The sequence below is a fragment of the Silurus meridionalis genome, chromosome 23 (genome assembly GCF_014805685.1).
Source record: "Silurus meridionalis isolate SWU-2019-XX chromosome 23, ASM1480568v1, whole genome shotgun sequence".
NCBI lineage: Eukaryota > Metazoa > Chordata > Actinopteri > Siluriformes > Siluridae > Silurus > Silurus meridionalis.
The window spans coordinates 20,043,814-20,062,329 of NC_060906.1; the positions used below are offsets into that span (position 1 = coordinate 20,043,814).

General features: G+C 39.3%; 1 protein-coding gene across 1 annotated transcript; it reads right to left on the reverse strand.

Moving 5' to 3' along the window:
- Positions 1–3,848: 3,848 nt before the first annotated feature.
- clu (clusterin) lies at positions 3,849–12,918 on the reverse strand. The gene is made up of 9 exons (XM_046835769.1): positions 12,762–12,918; positions 8,118–8,241; positions 7,895–8,043; positions 7,635–7,805; positions 7,147–7,510; positions 6,584–6,724; positions 4,499–4,728; positions 4,247–4,422; positions 3,849–4,136 (listed from the first exon to the last, which is right to left on the reverse strand). The coding sequence occupies exons 2-9, from the start codon at positions 8,203–8,205 to the stop codon at positions 4,124–4,126; spliced, it is 1,332 nt and encodes a 443-aa protein (XP_046691725.1). The 5' UTR covers positions 8,206–8,241; positions 12,762–12,918; the 3' UTR covers positions 3,849–4,123.
- Positions 12,919–18,516: the final 5,598 nt, after the last annotated feature.

Below are 18,516 nucleotides of genomic sequence, written 5' to 3' on the forward strand. Positions count from 1 at the left end.
CAAAAATAGTGAGATATATTGCAGAGGGATGCAGCAGTCTTAAAATAGCCAAGCTTCTGAGCGTGATCATCGAACAATCAAGCGTTTCATTCAAAATAGTCGACAGGGTCGCAAGAAGCGTGTGGAAAAACCAAGGCGCAAAATAACTGCCCGTGAACTGAGAAAAGTCAAGCGTGCAGCTGCCAAGATGCCACTTGCCACCAGTTTGGCCATATTTCAGAGCTGCAACATCACTGGGTGCCCAAAAGCACAAGGTGTGCAATACTCAGAGACATGGCCAAGGTAAGAAAGGCAGAAAGTCGACCACCACTGAACAAGACACACAAGCTGAAACGTCAAGACTGGGCCAAGAAATATCTCAAGACTGATTTTCTAAGGTTTTATGGACTGATGAAATGAGAGTGAGTCTTGATGGGCCAGATGGATGGGCCCGTGGCTGGATTGGTAAAGGGCAGAGAGCTCCAGTCCGACTCAGGCGCCAGCAAGGTGGAGGTGGAGTACTGGTTTGGGCTGGTATCATCAAAGATGAGCTTGTGGGGCCTTTTCGGGTTGAGGATGGAGTCAAGCTGAACTCCCAGTCCTACTGCCAGTTTCTGGAAGACACCTTCTTCAAGCAGTGGTACAGGAAGAAGTCTGCATCCTTCAAGAAAAACATGATTTTCATGCAGGACAATGCTCCATCACACACGTCCAAGTACTCCACAGCGTGGCTGGCAAGAAAGGGTATAAAAGAAGAAAATCTAATGATATGGCCTCCTTGTTCACCTGATCTGAACCCCATTGAGAACCTGTGGTCCATCATCAAATGTGCGATTTACAAGGAGGAAAACAGTACACCTCTCTGAACAGTGTCTGGGAGGCTGTGGTTGCTGCTGCACGCAATGTTAAGCAGTTCGTCGGGTCAAAGTGGAAAATGCTCTATTCTCCCCATATTAGCATTTGTGCATTTATTTCCAAATTTAAGGTAGTTCTTTTGGCCATTGGAGTGGCCTCATGTTTAATTTATTTGTAAAATTTTTTTTAGTTAATTGCTCTATTTTGCCCCCTAGTGGAATGGAATAATAAGTACCCTTTTTTGTTTGTTTGTTTTTGGTACCTTTATTGCACCATGTACCAGTTTTACACAAGACAGTTTTTCCATGGACCTGTAGCAGCTACACACATAACTAAACACAAAATTCATATTATATCAACATCTATAAATGTAACTTAAATCACCATAATGCAGAAACTGTGGGAGCTTAATTTATTAATGCATAATTGATGCATTGAGGGGGAAAAAAGACAAGTGTGAGATATTAGCACATGTGAAAGTCAATAAAATGTAAGAAGTTTTTGTTTCCATGTAGCCCATTAACTAATGATTCATGTCCATGGCCCAGTAGTTGGTGACCCCTGAACTATATTTTTTATTTAGACCAGAGGTCTCCAGTGACCAGGTCACGACCGGGACTGGGCCATAGAAGAGTTGATACCGTATCAAGAAACTATCATGGTTAATGTCTACAGATATGACACAGATACAGGGAGTGCAGAATTATTAGGCAAATGAGTATTTTGACCACATCATCCTCGTTATGCATGTTGTCTTACTCCAAGCTGTATAGGCTGGAAAGCCTACTACCAATTAAGCATATTAGGTGATGTGCATCTCTGTAATGAGAAGGGTGTGGTCTAATGACATCAACACCCTATATCAGGTGTGCATAATTATTAGGCAACTTCCTTTCCTTTGGCAAAATGGGTCAAAAGAAGGACTTGACAGGCTCAGAAAAGTCAAAAATAGTGAGATATATTGCAGAGGGATGCAGCAGTCTTAAAATAGCCAAGCTTCTGAGCGTGATCATCGAACAATCAAGCGTTTCATTCAAAATAGTCGACAGGGTCGCAAGAAGCGTGTGGAAAAACCAAGGCGCAAAATAACTGCCCGTGAACTGAGAAAAGTCAAGCGTGCAGCTGCCAAGATGCCACTTGCCACCAGTTTGGCCATATTTCAGAGCTGCAACATCACTGGGTGCCCAAAAGCACAAGGTGTGCAATACTCAGAGACATGGCCAAGGTAAGAAAGGCAGAAAGTCGACCACCACTGAACAAGACACACAAGCTGAAACGTCAAGACTGGGCCAAGAAATATCTCAAGACTGATTTTCTAAGGTTTTATGGACTGATGAAATGAGAGTGAGTCTTGATGGGCCAGATGGATGGGCCCGTGGCTGGATTGGTAAAGGGCAGAGAGCTCCAGTCCGACTCAGACGCCAGCAAGGTGGAGGTGGAGTACTGGTTTGGGCTGGTATCATCAAAGATGAGCTTGTGGGGCCTTTTCGGGTTGAGGATGGAGTCAAGCTGAACTCCCAGTCCTACTGCCAGTTTCTGGAAGACACCTTCTTCAAGCAGTGGTACAGGAAGAAGTCTGCATCCTTCAAGAAAAACATGATTTTCATGCAGGACAATGCTCCATCACACACGCCCAAGTACTCCACAGCGTGGCTGGCAAGAAAGGGTATAAAAGAAGAAAATCTAATGATATGGCCTCCTTGTTCACCTGATCTGAACCCCATTGAGAACCTGTGGTCCATCATCAAATGTGCGATTTACAAGGAGGAAAACAGTACACCTCTCTGAACAGTGTCTGGGAGGCTGTGGTTGCTGCTGCACGCAATGTTGATGGTGAACAGATCAAAACACTGACAGAATCCATGGATGGCAGGCTTTTGAGTGTCCTTGCAAAGAAAGGTGGCTATATTGGTCACTGATTTGTTTTGTTTGGTTTTGAATGTCAGAAATGTATATTTGTGAATGTTGAGATGTTATATTGGTTTCACTGGTATGAAATGGGTATGAATTTGTTTTTTGTTAAGTTGCCTAATAATTATGCACAGTAATAGTCACCTGCACACACAGATATCCCCTAAAATAGCTAAAACTAAAACTACTTCCAAAAATATTCAGCTTTGATATTAATGAGTTTTTTGTGTTCATTGAGAACATGGTTGTTGTTCAAATTAAATCCTCAAATAAAATTAATCCTCAAAAATACAACTTGCCTAATAATTCTGCACTCCCTGTATAATATACTGTTCATTTTGCCTATTAAAAGCCACTATTCAAATTTACATACACGAATCTCACACATACACACACCCCACTAGCCGTACAACCGGTTGGAGACCCCTGATTTAGACCACAGACTCTGGTTCAGGATTCTTGTCTGTATATTTGGGACCTCTATGACCTGAGGCTAAAATATCTGCTTTACATGTATTTGGATGGGATTGTTGTATCTTAGTGGTTAACTCTCTGGGCTACTGATCGGAAGGTCAGGATTTCAAGCTCCGGTATCAACGAGCTGCCATTCTTGGGGCCCCTGAGCAAGGCCCTTAACTCTCTGTCCTCCAGGGGTCATGGCTGACCCTGTGCTCTGACCCCAGATCCTAACATCACTGGAATTTGCGAAGAAAATAATTTCACTGCGCTGTAAAGTACATATGACTGAAGCAGCATCCCCTTGCAATTAGACTAAATAAAACTGTTATTAAAAGTTCCAGGCAAATTAAATAGAAGCTGGTCACAGGAATATTTCTGATCTGTGTAAAAAAAAAACAGCAGATGGGATGAGATGTGGCACAGGACCTTCACCTTCTGCTGACCTCTCAGAGATGCCGCTGTTGCATCAATGACTCATCAACTTTGAGAACAAAATGTTCACCTGCTGCCTAATGTATTCCACCCACTAACAGATGCCATGATGAAGAGATAATCAGTGGTATTCACCTCACCGGTCATAATGTTATGATGTCATACTTGGTCAGTGTATAATTTGTATATAAAGGGGTAACGTGGTCGTTGGGTTTATTTGTACGTTTTTATTATCCATTTCACAACATACATCTGGTTATTACGAAGAAATCGGAAGCGCTTTTATTTTCACACAGATGCTTGAGGATCTCGCGATGCCTAGTTCAGGATAATACAGCAGGAATTAAGCTAGATAGTGAACATCCAGTTAATTATAGTATATATATCCAGCTATTTGTATTCTGATAAATGATAAATGTTGATAAAAAGCAGGTTTTTTTTGTTGTTTGGTTTTTCAGTGATGATTACTGGGTCGATTTCTTCAGCGTTACTTTGCAACTCTGTAAAAGAAAAAGAAGCAGATTTTGTAAAAAAGTGCAATGAATTCTGAAAATACACCCAGTTAAGCTTTGAGGAAAGAATTTCCCAGAAACGTTTCTTAAAAACCCACACAGTGTTCTGTTTGTAGCGATCCAGAGCCTCCTGCGCCACCACCTCGGAGAACTTGGGGTCGGTCCAGGGGATGTCTCCTGGCACGCTGAAGCTAATTTCTGGCTCGTCAAACAGTTTGACGGATACGTTGGTGTCGCCTGGTTTCTCAGAGTCCTCCATGTCCTTACAGATGACCTTTATGAAGGCAGAATAGAGCGTTACATACAGTCTGGAGTATGAATGCGAGAAAGAACACAACTTCAGGACTTACTGTTTGGATTTTGAAGATGCCGTTGTTGTCGCTGGTCGTGTGGTTGGCGAGCGAGGACACCCAGCTAAACTGCTTCCTGAGCGTGTCCAGCAGCTTTGAGGTGTTGAACATTTCCTCCTCAAAGTGCCTCAGGAGATTGTTGTACTCCCTTGTGAATCTCTCGGCCAAAGCCAGAGCCTTTTCCAGGTCCTCCTTCAGTGGACCTTCCAGAGGCTTCTTTCCAGAACAATCTGCACCAGAGAACCATGCTTAGATCCTTTTAGCATTAGGGCTGTGATGAGTGCATGCAACTGGTAGGTTCATTTACCAAGACACAAAAGCAACTTACTGTGCCAGTTCATGCAAAACAACACCATTGAATTCTCTTTTTTTTTTAGAATCATCAGTTTGCTGTTGACCAGTGGAGCAAGATAAAGAAGAGCTGGCTTCCTGTTACTCATTTAACACCAGCTTGCGGAAGCACAGATATCTAACAAGTCCTCTTTATGCTTCAACAAAACCTTCACCCTGACAAGTTAAAAGTTAGCATTTAGCATTTGTAGCATTTATTAGCACCTTATTATGCAAGAACCGATCATTTAGTGACTCGGATATTTGAAACTCGTTCATTTAATCAGAAATAATAAAATGTTATCTTTTCAATAAGCAGATTCCCCAATACAACACCATACACCATCTTTTACTATAGTTCCAATGATGAAAATATAATAATGTGGCGAAAGACAAATTATGATTAACAGAATGATTAGCTTCAACTCTTATATCTTCTGGTCCGTGGTGTTATTTTTTTTGTCACGTGACTCCCATAATTATTGTAACAATAATGTCAAGATTCAGAGAAAAAAAAAAATCTGATCTATGAGAGTCACATGACTGAACTACTCCACTACTACAAAGATTTTGCGATGCTTTGCTCATGTGCGTCTAGTAGAAAAATGAAATAATCGCTCTTTGAGATGACTCTGAGACTTTCACTGACTTTCTTCTGAGTCACATGCAAGACTCGTTTTGTTTATTAACGACCCGTCACTACCACAGCTCTTTTGAATTCTCAAATCTGATTGGTCAGGATGTGTTTTGGCAAATCCCAGACTTATATTAATGCATCTGTTTAAATTTTATTTTGTTTGATTAATTATCAGCTAATTCACAGGGACTTGAATAACAAGAGCTTCACCTAAACAGATATACAAACAAAAATATGTAAAAAGGAGAGTATTATGAAAAAATGCCCATTTATCGCTTTTTTGATGCGTAAAACAGAAACCTATTCCTCCACCACAGTTAAATGTGTATAACTATAAAAAGCTAAAATGTACAATGTGTTTATCCATCTAATTTTTTTAAGTGTTAGAGTTGGCAAATTGCAGAAGTACGAGGTGTTATAAAAAAAGGTTTGAGACTCGCTTTGTTTATCTACTTTTACACTCCATCAACTTGAAATTAGTCCCCTTGCACTGCGTTACAGCGCTGCCCGTGGTCCTGCCACGTCAGGAATGTGTACTGGAAGTCTTTTTCAAAGCGTGTCAAGCATCTTCTGCTATTCACTCTGGATCTCCACAATGGTGTCAAAACCTTTGAGCCGAGTCTTTATCTCCGGAAGAGGACGAAGTCTGCAGCAGCCAAATCTGGTAAATAGGGTGGGTGCAGAAGTGAGATCATGCGGATTGTTCTCCGACGATCATCATGCACAAGTTGCCGAATGGTTTCGACATTTTCGGGGTTGAGCTCGTTTAAGGTCTTCCTGATCTTTCCTCGTCTTCCAGTGATGTTCTCACACTTTTAAAGTACGCGTGCCAGTTAAAACACCTTGAACAGTTCGTTGCAGCATCAGCGTAAGTCAAATGTACCTTATGTCGAACGTCTCTGTCTGATTTGTCCAGTTATGTGCAGAATTTCACATTCGCTGTCCATGATGAAATGGCAGACATGGTAACACGTGGTCTTATTATTAATTAATTTCCATTAACAGCATGACATCTGTGTCATTCCTTGAGCTATTCGAAGCTATTTATAATTTAACCTTCTATAGTCGCATGCTAGTATGAGATGGTAATTTCATTGTCCTGTATTTAAAGTACTTACCAATGTGCTGAATCTCCTTGCACTTCTCACACTCCTCCCGGAGTTTGATGCAGCCAGCGGAGTTGCGGCGAATCTCCCGGCAGGTCATTTTATCGTTTCCGAACGGCTTGGTTATGACGACGTCTTCATTCATGTTGCCGCCTGTCAATAAAACAGAGGAAAAATAGAAAGGAAATTGTAAATAATGTTTAAAACAAGAACAATGCAATAACTACCAGGAGAACATGTACATTTATGAATGTATACAATGCGGGAGGTGGTAGCTTAGTGGTTAAGGTATTGGACGTTGGAGCCAAAGATCATGAGTTTAAATCCCAGCCACACCAAAGTCCACTCCTGGGCCCCTGAGCAAGGCCCTTGAACCCATAGCTCCTTAGTTGTATGAATGATATAAATGTAAGTCGCTCCGGATAAAGCCGTATGCCAAATGCCATAAATGCAAATGTATAACAATAGTCTTAAATGTACAGATCGCCCACAATGCAGTGCAAGTAGATGATGAATAGTCTATGTATGGTTTGGGACAATTCTCTCACTATTACTCAGCAGTACAGTTTATTTACCTTCTGAGGGAAAGTTCAAATCACCCCCCATGGACGACCCAAACGACTCAAATACGTCTTGAGTCATCTGCATCATGGGCTGGAACATGCTGTGGAAGCCTGAGAACTCTGGGTCATGGAAGAGGGACCTGTAGATGCGGGAAGGTCTGTGGAACCATCTGGGTTGGTGCAGGGAGCGCATGTGGTCAAATACTCTCATGCTGTCCATGAAAATGCTGTCCACGCCTTCGGCTACGTCGGTGTATCGCCTTTCCAGATCCTGGAAGTGCTGCGTCTGCTGGTGGTCCTCTTTCTCTAGAGTCTCCATGTTCTGACCGTTAATCCAGATGGAGAAAGGCGAGGATCGGTTCAGGAACTCCTCCAGCTGAGACACAACAGTATGGTTATGGTATGGTCTCTAGCTTAGAAGCAAGTGTTAGCATATTGGCAAGGAATGAATAGACTACACCTAATGTACAGTCTTCCAGTGCACCACGATCAGATCTTACCTGCCGTCCCACCAGACCTGAACCGCTGCTGCAGGTGCGGGAGTAAAATTTTACACACGTGTTCTTCAGGCACGGCTTACACTCCTCCCACAAAGCCTGTGTAGTTTCATTGCACACTGCCTCCTCCTCACTCAGCTTCTCCTCCATCTCCTGGGCGACCCTCAGCGCTTCCTAATGCACAACAGAAATTCTGGAGGTCTAGGACTCTTCCAATCTACAATTATACAGAGGAAAAGAAGAAAACCAGAATCTTCTCTGACCTCTTTCTGCTTCTTGGTTTCCTCCAAAGTTGAGAGGAACTTCTTGTGATCTTCCTCTGACTTCTCCATCACGGTCTTCATCTCCTTTACACCGTTAATGGCATTCTCGATCTCTTTATCCACATATTTCTCTCCAAGCTGAGAGATCTCTGTGGGTGCACAGCTACCATTAAGAAATGTCTGATACAGATGCTTCAACTGGAAGGTCATCTGTTGTACTCACGATTAAGGTCGTCCTTGGTGGGGGGCAGCAGACACTCGGCTGAGATGTAGAGGAGCGAAAGGCCCAGCAAAAACCAACACGCCCTCATCTTCAGTGAGTTCGGCTTTCAGATGCAGGAAACACACTTACGGTAGGAAAAAGACATGTAACATGACTTCCTCTAACATAAAACCAGACACTACATTAAACCTGGACATATAAATATGAACAAAAGTTTGTGGACACCTGACCATAAGATTTGTGTGTGCCTTCTGAAAACTCCATTCCACATTGATTCCCATTTTGTTATTATAATAACGTCTACTCTTTCGAGAAGATGTTGAGAGAATTCTGTGCCTCCAACTTTGTGTTAACAGATTAGGGATGGCTGGAAAGGTCATGTCTCCCAATACTTTTGTCAATTTATTGCTGCTACATAGATATTTAGCCACTCTACTGACAACTATATTGAAAACCTTATATTAAAATATGTTCATTTTTACAGACTAATAATAGCTAGCAGTTAAGCCGCTCCAATCACAAAAAGCCAGTCACTGTAAAAGCTAGCTAGCTATATTTACAACACTTTTTCATGTCATGCTTTAAAGTTATACTAACTAGCTACATTTTTAGCCACTCTATTGAAAATCCTTCTGTTTACATTCAATACCCTGTATTATTTAGTACTTATTTTTATAGCGCAATAGTAGCTAAATTCTCAATTTGCTAGCTATTTAGCTAATTACAAACAGGGTCAGTATCGGTCATCTAGCTATTATGTTGTATGTAGCTGTTGTAGCTAAATCAATCTAATAGCAAGATAATAGTTACTAGCTATATTTAGCTTCCTGTTATAGTTGTCTGCCTTAAGTGATAAAAAATATTGTGTTGCATATACAGAAGTAAGACACTACTTTGTGATGTTCTGTGATTAATGTAATTGTAGGGAATAGGCATTTTGAGTTTTTAAATCATTGTTGTTCTTGAGAGGATATTCAGGCCCGGAAACAACGGTGTGTCATTTCTGTTGAGTGCAAATGCGGCATTTTGTGCGGTATTTGTGTTATAACCCTGGAACAAAACAACAGTCAAGCATGCAAGTGTGTGATCTTGTGCATTCTTTTATAAATCTCCTGTTCTGTATTCTTTTCAGACACATTGTTAGCCAACATGCACCAGTCTTTAATACCCTGTGACCTCTGCCTGGAAAGATTATGAGGTGGATTTATGTGTGCTGCTTCATAAGCAGGCAGAAATCCAGAATCTTAAATCTGTGTGCGACGGGGTTATAAGGACACGGTGAATTTATTTTCCTAACCGTATTAGCTAAAGAAACTGCGCCACCATTCACAATCCTTCTTGATAAATAGCTGAGGATAAGTCCGGCGTTCTGTGTGCGCTGAGTGCTGTTATGCTGGAAGAAAGCCTGCATGCTGCGTCAGTGCAGATCAGTGTGGGGAGCTGGTTATATAAGGAGCACACACGTTGTCTGCATTCACTGCTCGCTGAAATGTGCGCAATAGAAGCTGCAGGCTGGAGGACCTCACATCACTGAGAAAACATATCATGCACACCTGACGTTAGAGGGGCTCAAGAGGATGTTATGTTATCTTGATTTTTTTCCCTCAGTGCTGTTGCATTCTCCATTGATCAGATGCTCGGATAATAGCGGGTTTATATTTGAGGTTCTTATCATTAAAGGTTCTCATCATTAAAGCATCATTGACGTCTTTACGTCATGTGACACTTCTAATTGAAGTGCTAAATTAAGCCTTTTAGAAGGAGTCTCCTGTATTTCTATCCTGTAATCCGTATTCAACAGTCAGAACCGTCCCTTCTAACAGGGGTTTCGAACAGATTCTAACACTGGAGCATCCAATTAGATATGTTATTTCTGTAAAGCTGCTTTCGGACAATGTGTCTTTGTTATAAATTATTAACGAATACATTTTAATTGAGTATTAACGTTCTCATTCAAATATGTTTCTACAATAACAGCTTATTCACAGGAATCCAATATGTCCACTTGTTAATCTTTACTGGAAGAGGCTTTATTTGTTTATTTTGTAAATAAGTCTCCAGTATTAGTTGTTCTCAACAGTCAGATGATAAACTGTAAACATTTAATGCTTCCAACATGGGAGAGACTTTGCGTTTTTTGCAGAGAAAATGAGATGTTGTTTATAGCTGCTGTAAACTAAGTGATAACAGGAACTGGCTTTGCTTTCATTTTGTTAATATTTCTATCCATGTGCATGTTATTCATATATATTTTTTTAATAATTTGTACTTACGGATTAGAAGAGATAACAGAATAGAAATGTCGATAATCAGTTTAAGGAAGCGTTTGGTCTGTTTGTATTTTGTTTTCTTTTATATACACTATATAAATCTCAAGGTTCCCTGGTGGACTAGTGGTTAGGATGCGGCGCTCTCACCGCTGCGGCCCGGGTTCGATCCCCGGTCAGGGAACCAACCCCAGCCACTCTTAGTGCCGGTCCCAAGCCCGGATAAATGGGGAGGGTTGTCTTAGGAAGGGCATCCAACGTAAAAACGTGCCAAATCAAACATGCGGATGATCCTCTGTAGCGACCCCTAATGGGAGAAGCCGATAGAAAGTTACACTATATAAATCTCAGCCTATTGTTTTATTTATTTTCAAGTTTCATACGTTTTATTAATCGGGCTACTCTCTGATTATGGCGCCTTCAAACTTGTATAATATTTGGGGAAAACAATTTTCATCTTCATAGTGCTTGAACTAATTATATAGTAGTCTTATAGACTGCTTTTTAGACTGTTTGGCTTTATTTAATGTTGATTAGCAAAGCAAAGAAGTGAGTAATGTAAAAGAGAGAACAGATGCTTATTCAGTCAAATAAAAACATTATTCTATCCTAAAACCAGATACCATTTTGCCAAACATTTGCATTATAATACATGACATATTAATACATATTTATACAATCCTAATCTCTCCATATTCCGCTGTGTTTGTTATTTAGCAAATTACAGTCAGCGCTTTAGTCTTTGCTTTGATGACCCAAAAGAACAGACAAAAATAATAATGTGCTTAGCAGGGTGTCTTTGGTGGTGTTTACAAAAAAAATGTGTAGCTGTGCTGAATCTGAAGCTGTGAGAAAGAGAGGGGCAGTATGACATGGGCCTGTTTTACCCTTAGAGTCAAATTCCCCTCTGCACTGAAAAATCAATACACATTCACCTCAGGTAGGGTGAGCAACCAGACACACTATTTAACCGTGTGTGTGTGGGTGTGGGTGTGGGTGTGTTTGTGCATAGTTACACAATTACATTACTGCCAGAGTTATGGTAATGATAATATCTGTAATATCTAATAAAAATGCTGATTGTATTTAATTCTGGGTATTATGCATGGGATTAGTGATGTGTTCCTGAGTATTTTTTTCATATTATATTAGGACTGCAATCAGGTATCAGATTTTTTTTTTTAATTACCTGCATAGTGAAATATTTGCGATTCGAATTTAGAAATGTTTGAGGCTCGGTACGTTTTAATGATATAACAAATAATACTAGGATATTGTTAATAATTATTATTATTATTATTATTATCATTATTATTATTATTATTATTATTATTATCATTATTATTATTATTATTATTATTATTATTATTATTATTATTATTATTATTATTATTGGTACATAGTATAACAACAGAAACGCATTCATCCTTCCCTGCATTGACAAACGCTATCCTGATCCTCCCCAGTAATGCAGGGGTGAACTGTATAACTGGTTAATCCTTAGTTACATCTCTGCTTATAATTTCACAAACAAAATAGACCTGTTTGTACAGCCTTAGTTTCATTGCAAACCCTTCCAAAAAAAAAAAAAAGATTTCAGCATGTTTGCATATATGCAGGTAAATAATAGGTCATTTATTAAATATCTAAGACTTATTTTCTGGTTTAATGTTTTTACTGTTTAAAATTGAACTCAGATTATACACTTGTATGCACTTGAACTTAAAATTCTATGTATTGATGTATGAATTTGGATTCTGTCAAAATATTATCAAAATAGATTTAAACACAATATGCCCAAAGAATGACAATAATATATTTGTAATGTTCAAATGGCCCAAACTCTGTCGTTCTAGTCAAAAATATTTTAATGTCATTATTTTCAATAATTAAAAAATATTTAAAAAATTCAGAACATACAGAATGTACCCAGATTAGGATTGTTGCATGACAAAATGAGAGAAAATTTTACAAAAACAATGATTTTACAAAAAAATAAACAAGTTTTTATTTTCTGTAAATAAAAACTAATCTAGATTTTTGCAGATGTTTACTTTTATCTACAGTGTTGTATTTCATCTTTCAACATATTTATTAGTTGAGGATTGATATCATGAAAGAATGCAATATGAAAACCATTCTTGTGCTCCATCATCCTCATCGTCATCATCATCATGACTGTTCATGCATCAATCTGTATTATTCTGCAACTGCGCAATTACTGAGGTTTTGCTTTTTTGTTGTTATTATTATTATTATTATTATTATTATTATTATTATTATTATTTATGTTTGTGTATAGTCTAATTATTGCAAAAACTGTGTTCTGTAGGTGTATTGAGTAGTTCGGATGCGGGGGAAGGTGACGCGCACTTACCGCAGCCTCCGCGTCGCGCAGCTGGATTCGGTGCGTCCTCGGTGCGTCCTCTGCTGAGCCCGGCGCGCGCGCGTCCCGTTATTTATACGCCAAAGCGACGGCAATGATTCAGCGCCCGAGCACGAGTCCCTCCGCAACCCCCCCACCCCTGTGCACCCCACCCATGTTTCTGCAATGCTCGACTTTTCCAGAAGTGTCACACGTGTCTCTCTCTCTCTCTCTCTCTCTCTCTCTCTCTCTCTCTCTCTCTGGCTGAGGGAGAAGGGTTGCCAGATCTCATCCCACAGCAAGCAATAGTCTTCAAATCCCTCTTATTATGTATGTACCTCTAAACCACTGGTGTTAAACTCAGTCATAGAGGGAGGTAAAATGAAATACTGGGTCTAAATGCCAAACTGTAATTTACCAAGATGAAGACAGAGAGGATACAGACTAAAGGTGGAAATAAAATAGTAAGTATAATAAATACATTTTACACGTTTGCCCGAGCAGAATGCATTTTTTGGTTGTTAGTTCATCCATTTTTGGGGTTGGGTTCTGTGTCTTGGGGTGAAATTCGGGGAAGAGTGAGAGTGTGCATCTTCAGAAGAGAGAAAAGTTGCTCACACAAAGATATGTACTTCCAAACATGCAGAGTGTTGGAGCTGTAGGCCAAGATCGTTTCATGTTTTCTGGCATGGTTTCAGGGATGAAGTGTGGGAACTGTGCAGTGCTTACGTTGCCAGTTATCATAAAAAATATCATATTATCTCTCTGGATATAATGGATCTATGTGCAGATAGTGGGCAGCTCCCCAGCTGAAGGAAATACAATATATGGCACCAAACCATCCAATATCTTGTTCATCCCTAAACTGTTACCACAAACACAAATGCACAGGAGAATGCAATGACATTACAGATTCCCCTTAACTGCACCTAAGAGGCCCAAACCTGCAGCATGACAGTGTTCCTGGTGCTCAAACTCATTGAAGACATGGAGTGGAAGAACTCAAGTGGCCTACACAGAGCCCTGACCTTAACCTTTATGAACTGGAAAAGTTACTGCTCTCCAAGACCTCCTCAACCAACATCACTGCTCAAAGCCACTCTCCAAAATCTAGCGGAAAGCCGCACCAGAAGAGTGGAATTTGTTATAACAGCAAGAATGGGTGTAAATGTGTCGCTCAATAAGTTCATATGGGACTAATTGATCACATGCTGACAAACTTTATAGTGTATATTAGTGATGACCATTTGACAAAAAAAAACAGGATGGGATCTCTGTTTGACCTTAAGTAGAGGTTGGTGATGTAATCAAGGATCAGTGGTTCGAAATTCACCACAGAAATTTCATGCTCATGAAAATAGTTCAAGACTTTCAAAGACAACAATATTCAAATAAGCTGTGGCATTCAAGTGATTGATTGGTATTAAAGTCCCATCACACGACTTTCATCAGCCTGGACTAATGAAAAAGGCAGGTTGGGTCCATGAATTCATGCTGGTGCTTAATTTTGGTCCGTCCTGCAGAAATTAAATTTCTTTTATACCTGGCTGTTCATAGTTGTCATAGGAACCCAGCATGGTCTTTTGCTGTTGTAGCCCATCCACCACAAGGTTTGACATTCTGAGATGCTTTCATCTTACCAAAAATGTACTAAAAAGACTGACTAAATCTGAAAAAAATAATGTTTATAATTCACATATGAGTTTGATCTCCAAGTGTTTGGTTATATAGAGTAAATAACCTGGTAATTAATTGCCTACCAGTTTGGTCTGTGTTTTGGCAGGTTGTAGCTGGTTAGACCCACTCGAATCTATCAGCAGTGACGATACACATGATTCAAATAATTCACCAGCTCAGAGCAAAGACGTGTGTTTGAGATTCAAAATAAATGGAATCACAACACTGTATTGTTCAGAATCTGCATGCTCATTGTATGGTTACACAGAGAATCTGGCAACCATATTCCAAGATGAACTTGAACCAAAAGGCTTACAGGATAAAAATATCCAGTCATTTACCGGCAAGGATAGATTCGTGCTGTTGATCAATCTGCTAAAGTGATAACATTATGTAGTGAATCAGCAGAGACGAATCCGCCAGGCTTCTTAAACAGATCTTCAGCTTGGGCTGTGAAATACATCAGTCACAGGGAATAACATCTGCATTAGTAGTCTAATTCATCCGGTGTGGAAAGTGCAAAGGGATTCAGTGTAAACAATTATAAACTGTGGGTTTATAAAGGAGAGGCCTGATTTTAATGCATTGCAGTGCCATGCAGCACTGAATCCAGATGTTTTCACAAGGGATTTTTTAGTATGATGGAAAATTCGAGATGCAAGAGTTTATTGTCATATGCACAGGAAACAGTCTGTTACACCACAATTCTTATTCTGTGAATCCTACAAGCATCCTATGACATAAATTAAGCACCTAAGGAAAACACAAGTCATCATATTACAAATGTTTAAAGGTGCAAATGCAAGAAACAGAAATGTGTGCATGTGTAAAGTGTGCATTGTGCAATGGAACGTCATTGAAAGTCCTGCAGAGGTGAATTGGGTCCATGTTGTTATTCCTATTGTATAGGGCTCTATGTGTGTGCGTCTGCAAATCTGGTCATCTGTAGCCAATGTAGGCACTGAGACAAAACTTGCCAAGACTTGCCAAGCAATCAGTTCATGGGATATCAAAAATATGTGTTGGTATAAAAGTAATGCCTCTTATTGTCTTTATTTTGTGCTAATGGTATACAAACGTTTGCATTCAACTCTAACTTACAAGCACAAAGGTTGATCTCTGATCATTTGCCTTTGGTAAACATGTGACTCATGCCCTGGTGTCTGCAGGGTAAACATTGTTTACAATGCTGATAATTCTAGGCTGTGCCATACATTGTTGTAAATGGATTTAGGCTTTTGGTTATTAGGCTTTCTGTGGTGCAGGCAGGTGGTGCTGGTGGTTGCATGGTGAGTGTTTTGCTCGTCATGTCTAGGTCCTGGGTTGAGTTGTTTGTCAGGAGTTTCAGAAGCCAAACTGTCACAGCTGCACATTGTCCTGTCTGACTCACAGTGAGTCAGAGGTGATTAAAGGCTGTTTTTCTGCATAAGTGGACTTGAAAAAATGGGGCTCTGTGGTTGAATAAAAAAAAATTGTGAGCCATTAATTTTCACCCTGAGCCGTGACATGCAGATGAAATAGATTCAAGATTCAGAATTTTTATTTGTCACAAACAGATTTATGCCGAATAGAACTACAGTGAAATGTACAAATGAACAAATAATGTATTTGTATTGTGTAAATATGTATTATGTATATTCAATTATATGAAGTGTGATAAACATTTGTGATAAACATAAACATAATTTGTTGCTTGGTGCTGTATCAGTGATGACGTCCTGTAGTTCAGTTACAACACTATATCTTCTCTTCTTCTTCTTCTTCTTCTTTGGGCTGCTCCCATTAGGGGTCTCCACAGCGGATCATCCGTCTCCATACCCCTCTGTCCTCTACATCGGCCTCTTTCAGAACAACTACCTGCATGTCTTCCCTCACCACATCCATTCTTCTTAATGTCATCTCAGGTAGTTTTTCCTTACAACCATCTCCACTGGCCAACTCTTAATGTATAAATAATGTCCCTATATTATTTATTCCTGGTGGCTCCATCCTCAGCATTTTTCTACTGATATACCCCATGTCCCTCCTCTGAACATGTCCAAACCATCTCAATCTCCCTCACCTTGTCTCCAAAACGTCCTACATGCGCTGTCCCGCTTATAAACTTGTTTCTAATCCTGTCCATTTGTCGTCACTTCCAACGAAAACCTCAACATCTTCAGCTCTGCTACCTCCAGCTCCACTTCCTGTCTTTTACTCAATGCCACTGTCTCTAAACCATACAACATCTCAGGTCTCACCACTGTCCTATAAACTTTCCCTTTCACTCTTGCAGATACTCTTCTATCACAACAAGGTTAACCATCATATTAACCCAAAAAAGAAATCCAACACAGATCCATTTGCTACAACAAATCATGGACTCTGCAGCATAGACTTGGTTTGGCTGGTTAGACGTCTACGAGGGGACGATTGTGATGCAATGTTTTTAAAAGTTTTCTGTGGATGATACATGAAGCTTTGAAAGCTACTCTGTTTAAATGGAGATTACAAATAAGAAGACGAGAGAGCAGAAATCTGTAAAGGTTTAGTACAGAGCTAAATCGCACTGCACCGCAACTGACAGGAAAAATTTGATTACGAAATAAAAATCCTGGACGCAATTCGTTCTGGGTGGATTTTTCCTTAAGGCAATGTGTCTGTTTAGTATTAGTTGTTTGTCCAACATGATGCAGCCAAACTTCTAATAATAGGAAGCACCAAAGCATTACATAAGCATATTAGGGCGTTTACTAAAGCAGGGCTTAATTACAAAAGCCATGCAGGATTCTACAGGTTTTTACCACAGGATTTTTTAAATATTTTTACACTCAAAATTTAATTCTTCCACGTCTACACACAGTGTGAAGATATAATTATCAACACCAGTTACACACAGGATGATAGAAACTTTGATTAGTGCTGAAGGAAAGGCCTGCAAATGTTAGCAATACTGCTCTTATTCTGCTTAGGTTCAACAGTGTCATTAAAACGCAGGGGATTTTTCAATTGTTTTCTTGGTCACAGAATAACAGTGATGTCTCCTGTTCATAACAGCAGTGTTTTGTTTTCCACTTGCAAGCACTGAGCTTCACTCAGCAGACTCGGCCTTAGATTTACAATCAAAAGAAAAAATCCTATGCAGGCATTTATCTCCTTTTGAATTTTGTCAAATGATTTTAGTGTGACTGTACAAGCTTTGTACAATTTATTTATTTTGTTGTATACGCATATCATTATGAGTAGCAGTAGGATTTTTTTGTTGTTGTTGCTAAAGTATTTTGGCATTACAATGTTAAGAAAAGTATATTTATTTTATTAAAATGGATTCCAAAAACCTTCCTTAAATGTAAAACCTTTTAAAGGTAAAAAAAAAAAACTCTTGGGAATATTAATGTAGATATCATTGTATATTTCAGCTCCATCCTGAAAATCCTGATTTACAATATTGCTGCCAGTCAGCTTTAGACATTCAGACTATAAAGCCTGATCACAATGTATAGTTCATTTAACATGTATTTAATAAGGATACTTATTAATCTTATTAATCTCTCTCTCTCTCTCTCTCTCTCTCTCTCTCACATGAACATCCTGAAGATCCAAGAAGCAATTCAAGAACTTTGAGGATGGATTTGGACTGTAATATAATAATATAATATCAACAGTTTGCTACAATGGATTAAGACAACTACTGGCATGAACATTTCTGCATTTAAGCGTCCATCAGTAAACAGAAAATATAATAAAATATATTTTTAAAACAGTGATCTAATTCTGAAGTACAGTATCTCTCAAAATTTAGTACACCCCTAACATTTAGACATTTTATCTCTTCTCATGAGACAATACAATAGAAATGAAACTTTGATGTATTTAAAGTAGTCAATGTGCAGTTTGTATAGCATTACTGATTTACTGTCTTCTAAAAATTAACAACTTACAGCCATTATTGTAAAATAACTGGCAACAAAAGTTACCAGCTGTACGTTGCTTAACCGTGCAAAACCACATGTCCTATTCATCATGTTCATGTTTGTGTCTGTTTGACAGGACCATACAAATTTGTGTGTCTTATATTAGAGCAGTTAAGATTGGTGCTCTGAGTACAGTT

Excerpts from the sequence above, each read along its gene's own strand:
- clu (XM_046835769.1), bottom strand. The coding sequence starts at position 8,205 with ATGAGGGCGTGTTGGTTTTTGCTGGGCCTTTCGCTCCTCTACATCTCA. Across the intron at positions 8,044-8,117 it reads CACCAAGGACGACCTTAATC|AGATCTCTCAGCTTGGAGAG; the intron begins GTGAGTACAACA and ends GTGCACCCACAG. Across the intron at positions 4,423-4,498 it reads GCATCTTCAAAATCCAAACA|GTCATCTGTAAGGACATGGA; the intron begins GTAAGTCCTGAA and ends GCCTTCATAAAG.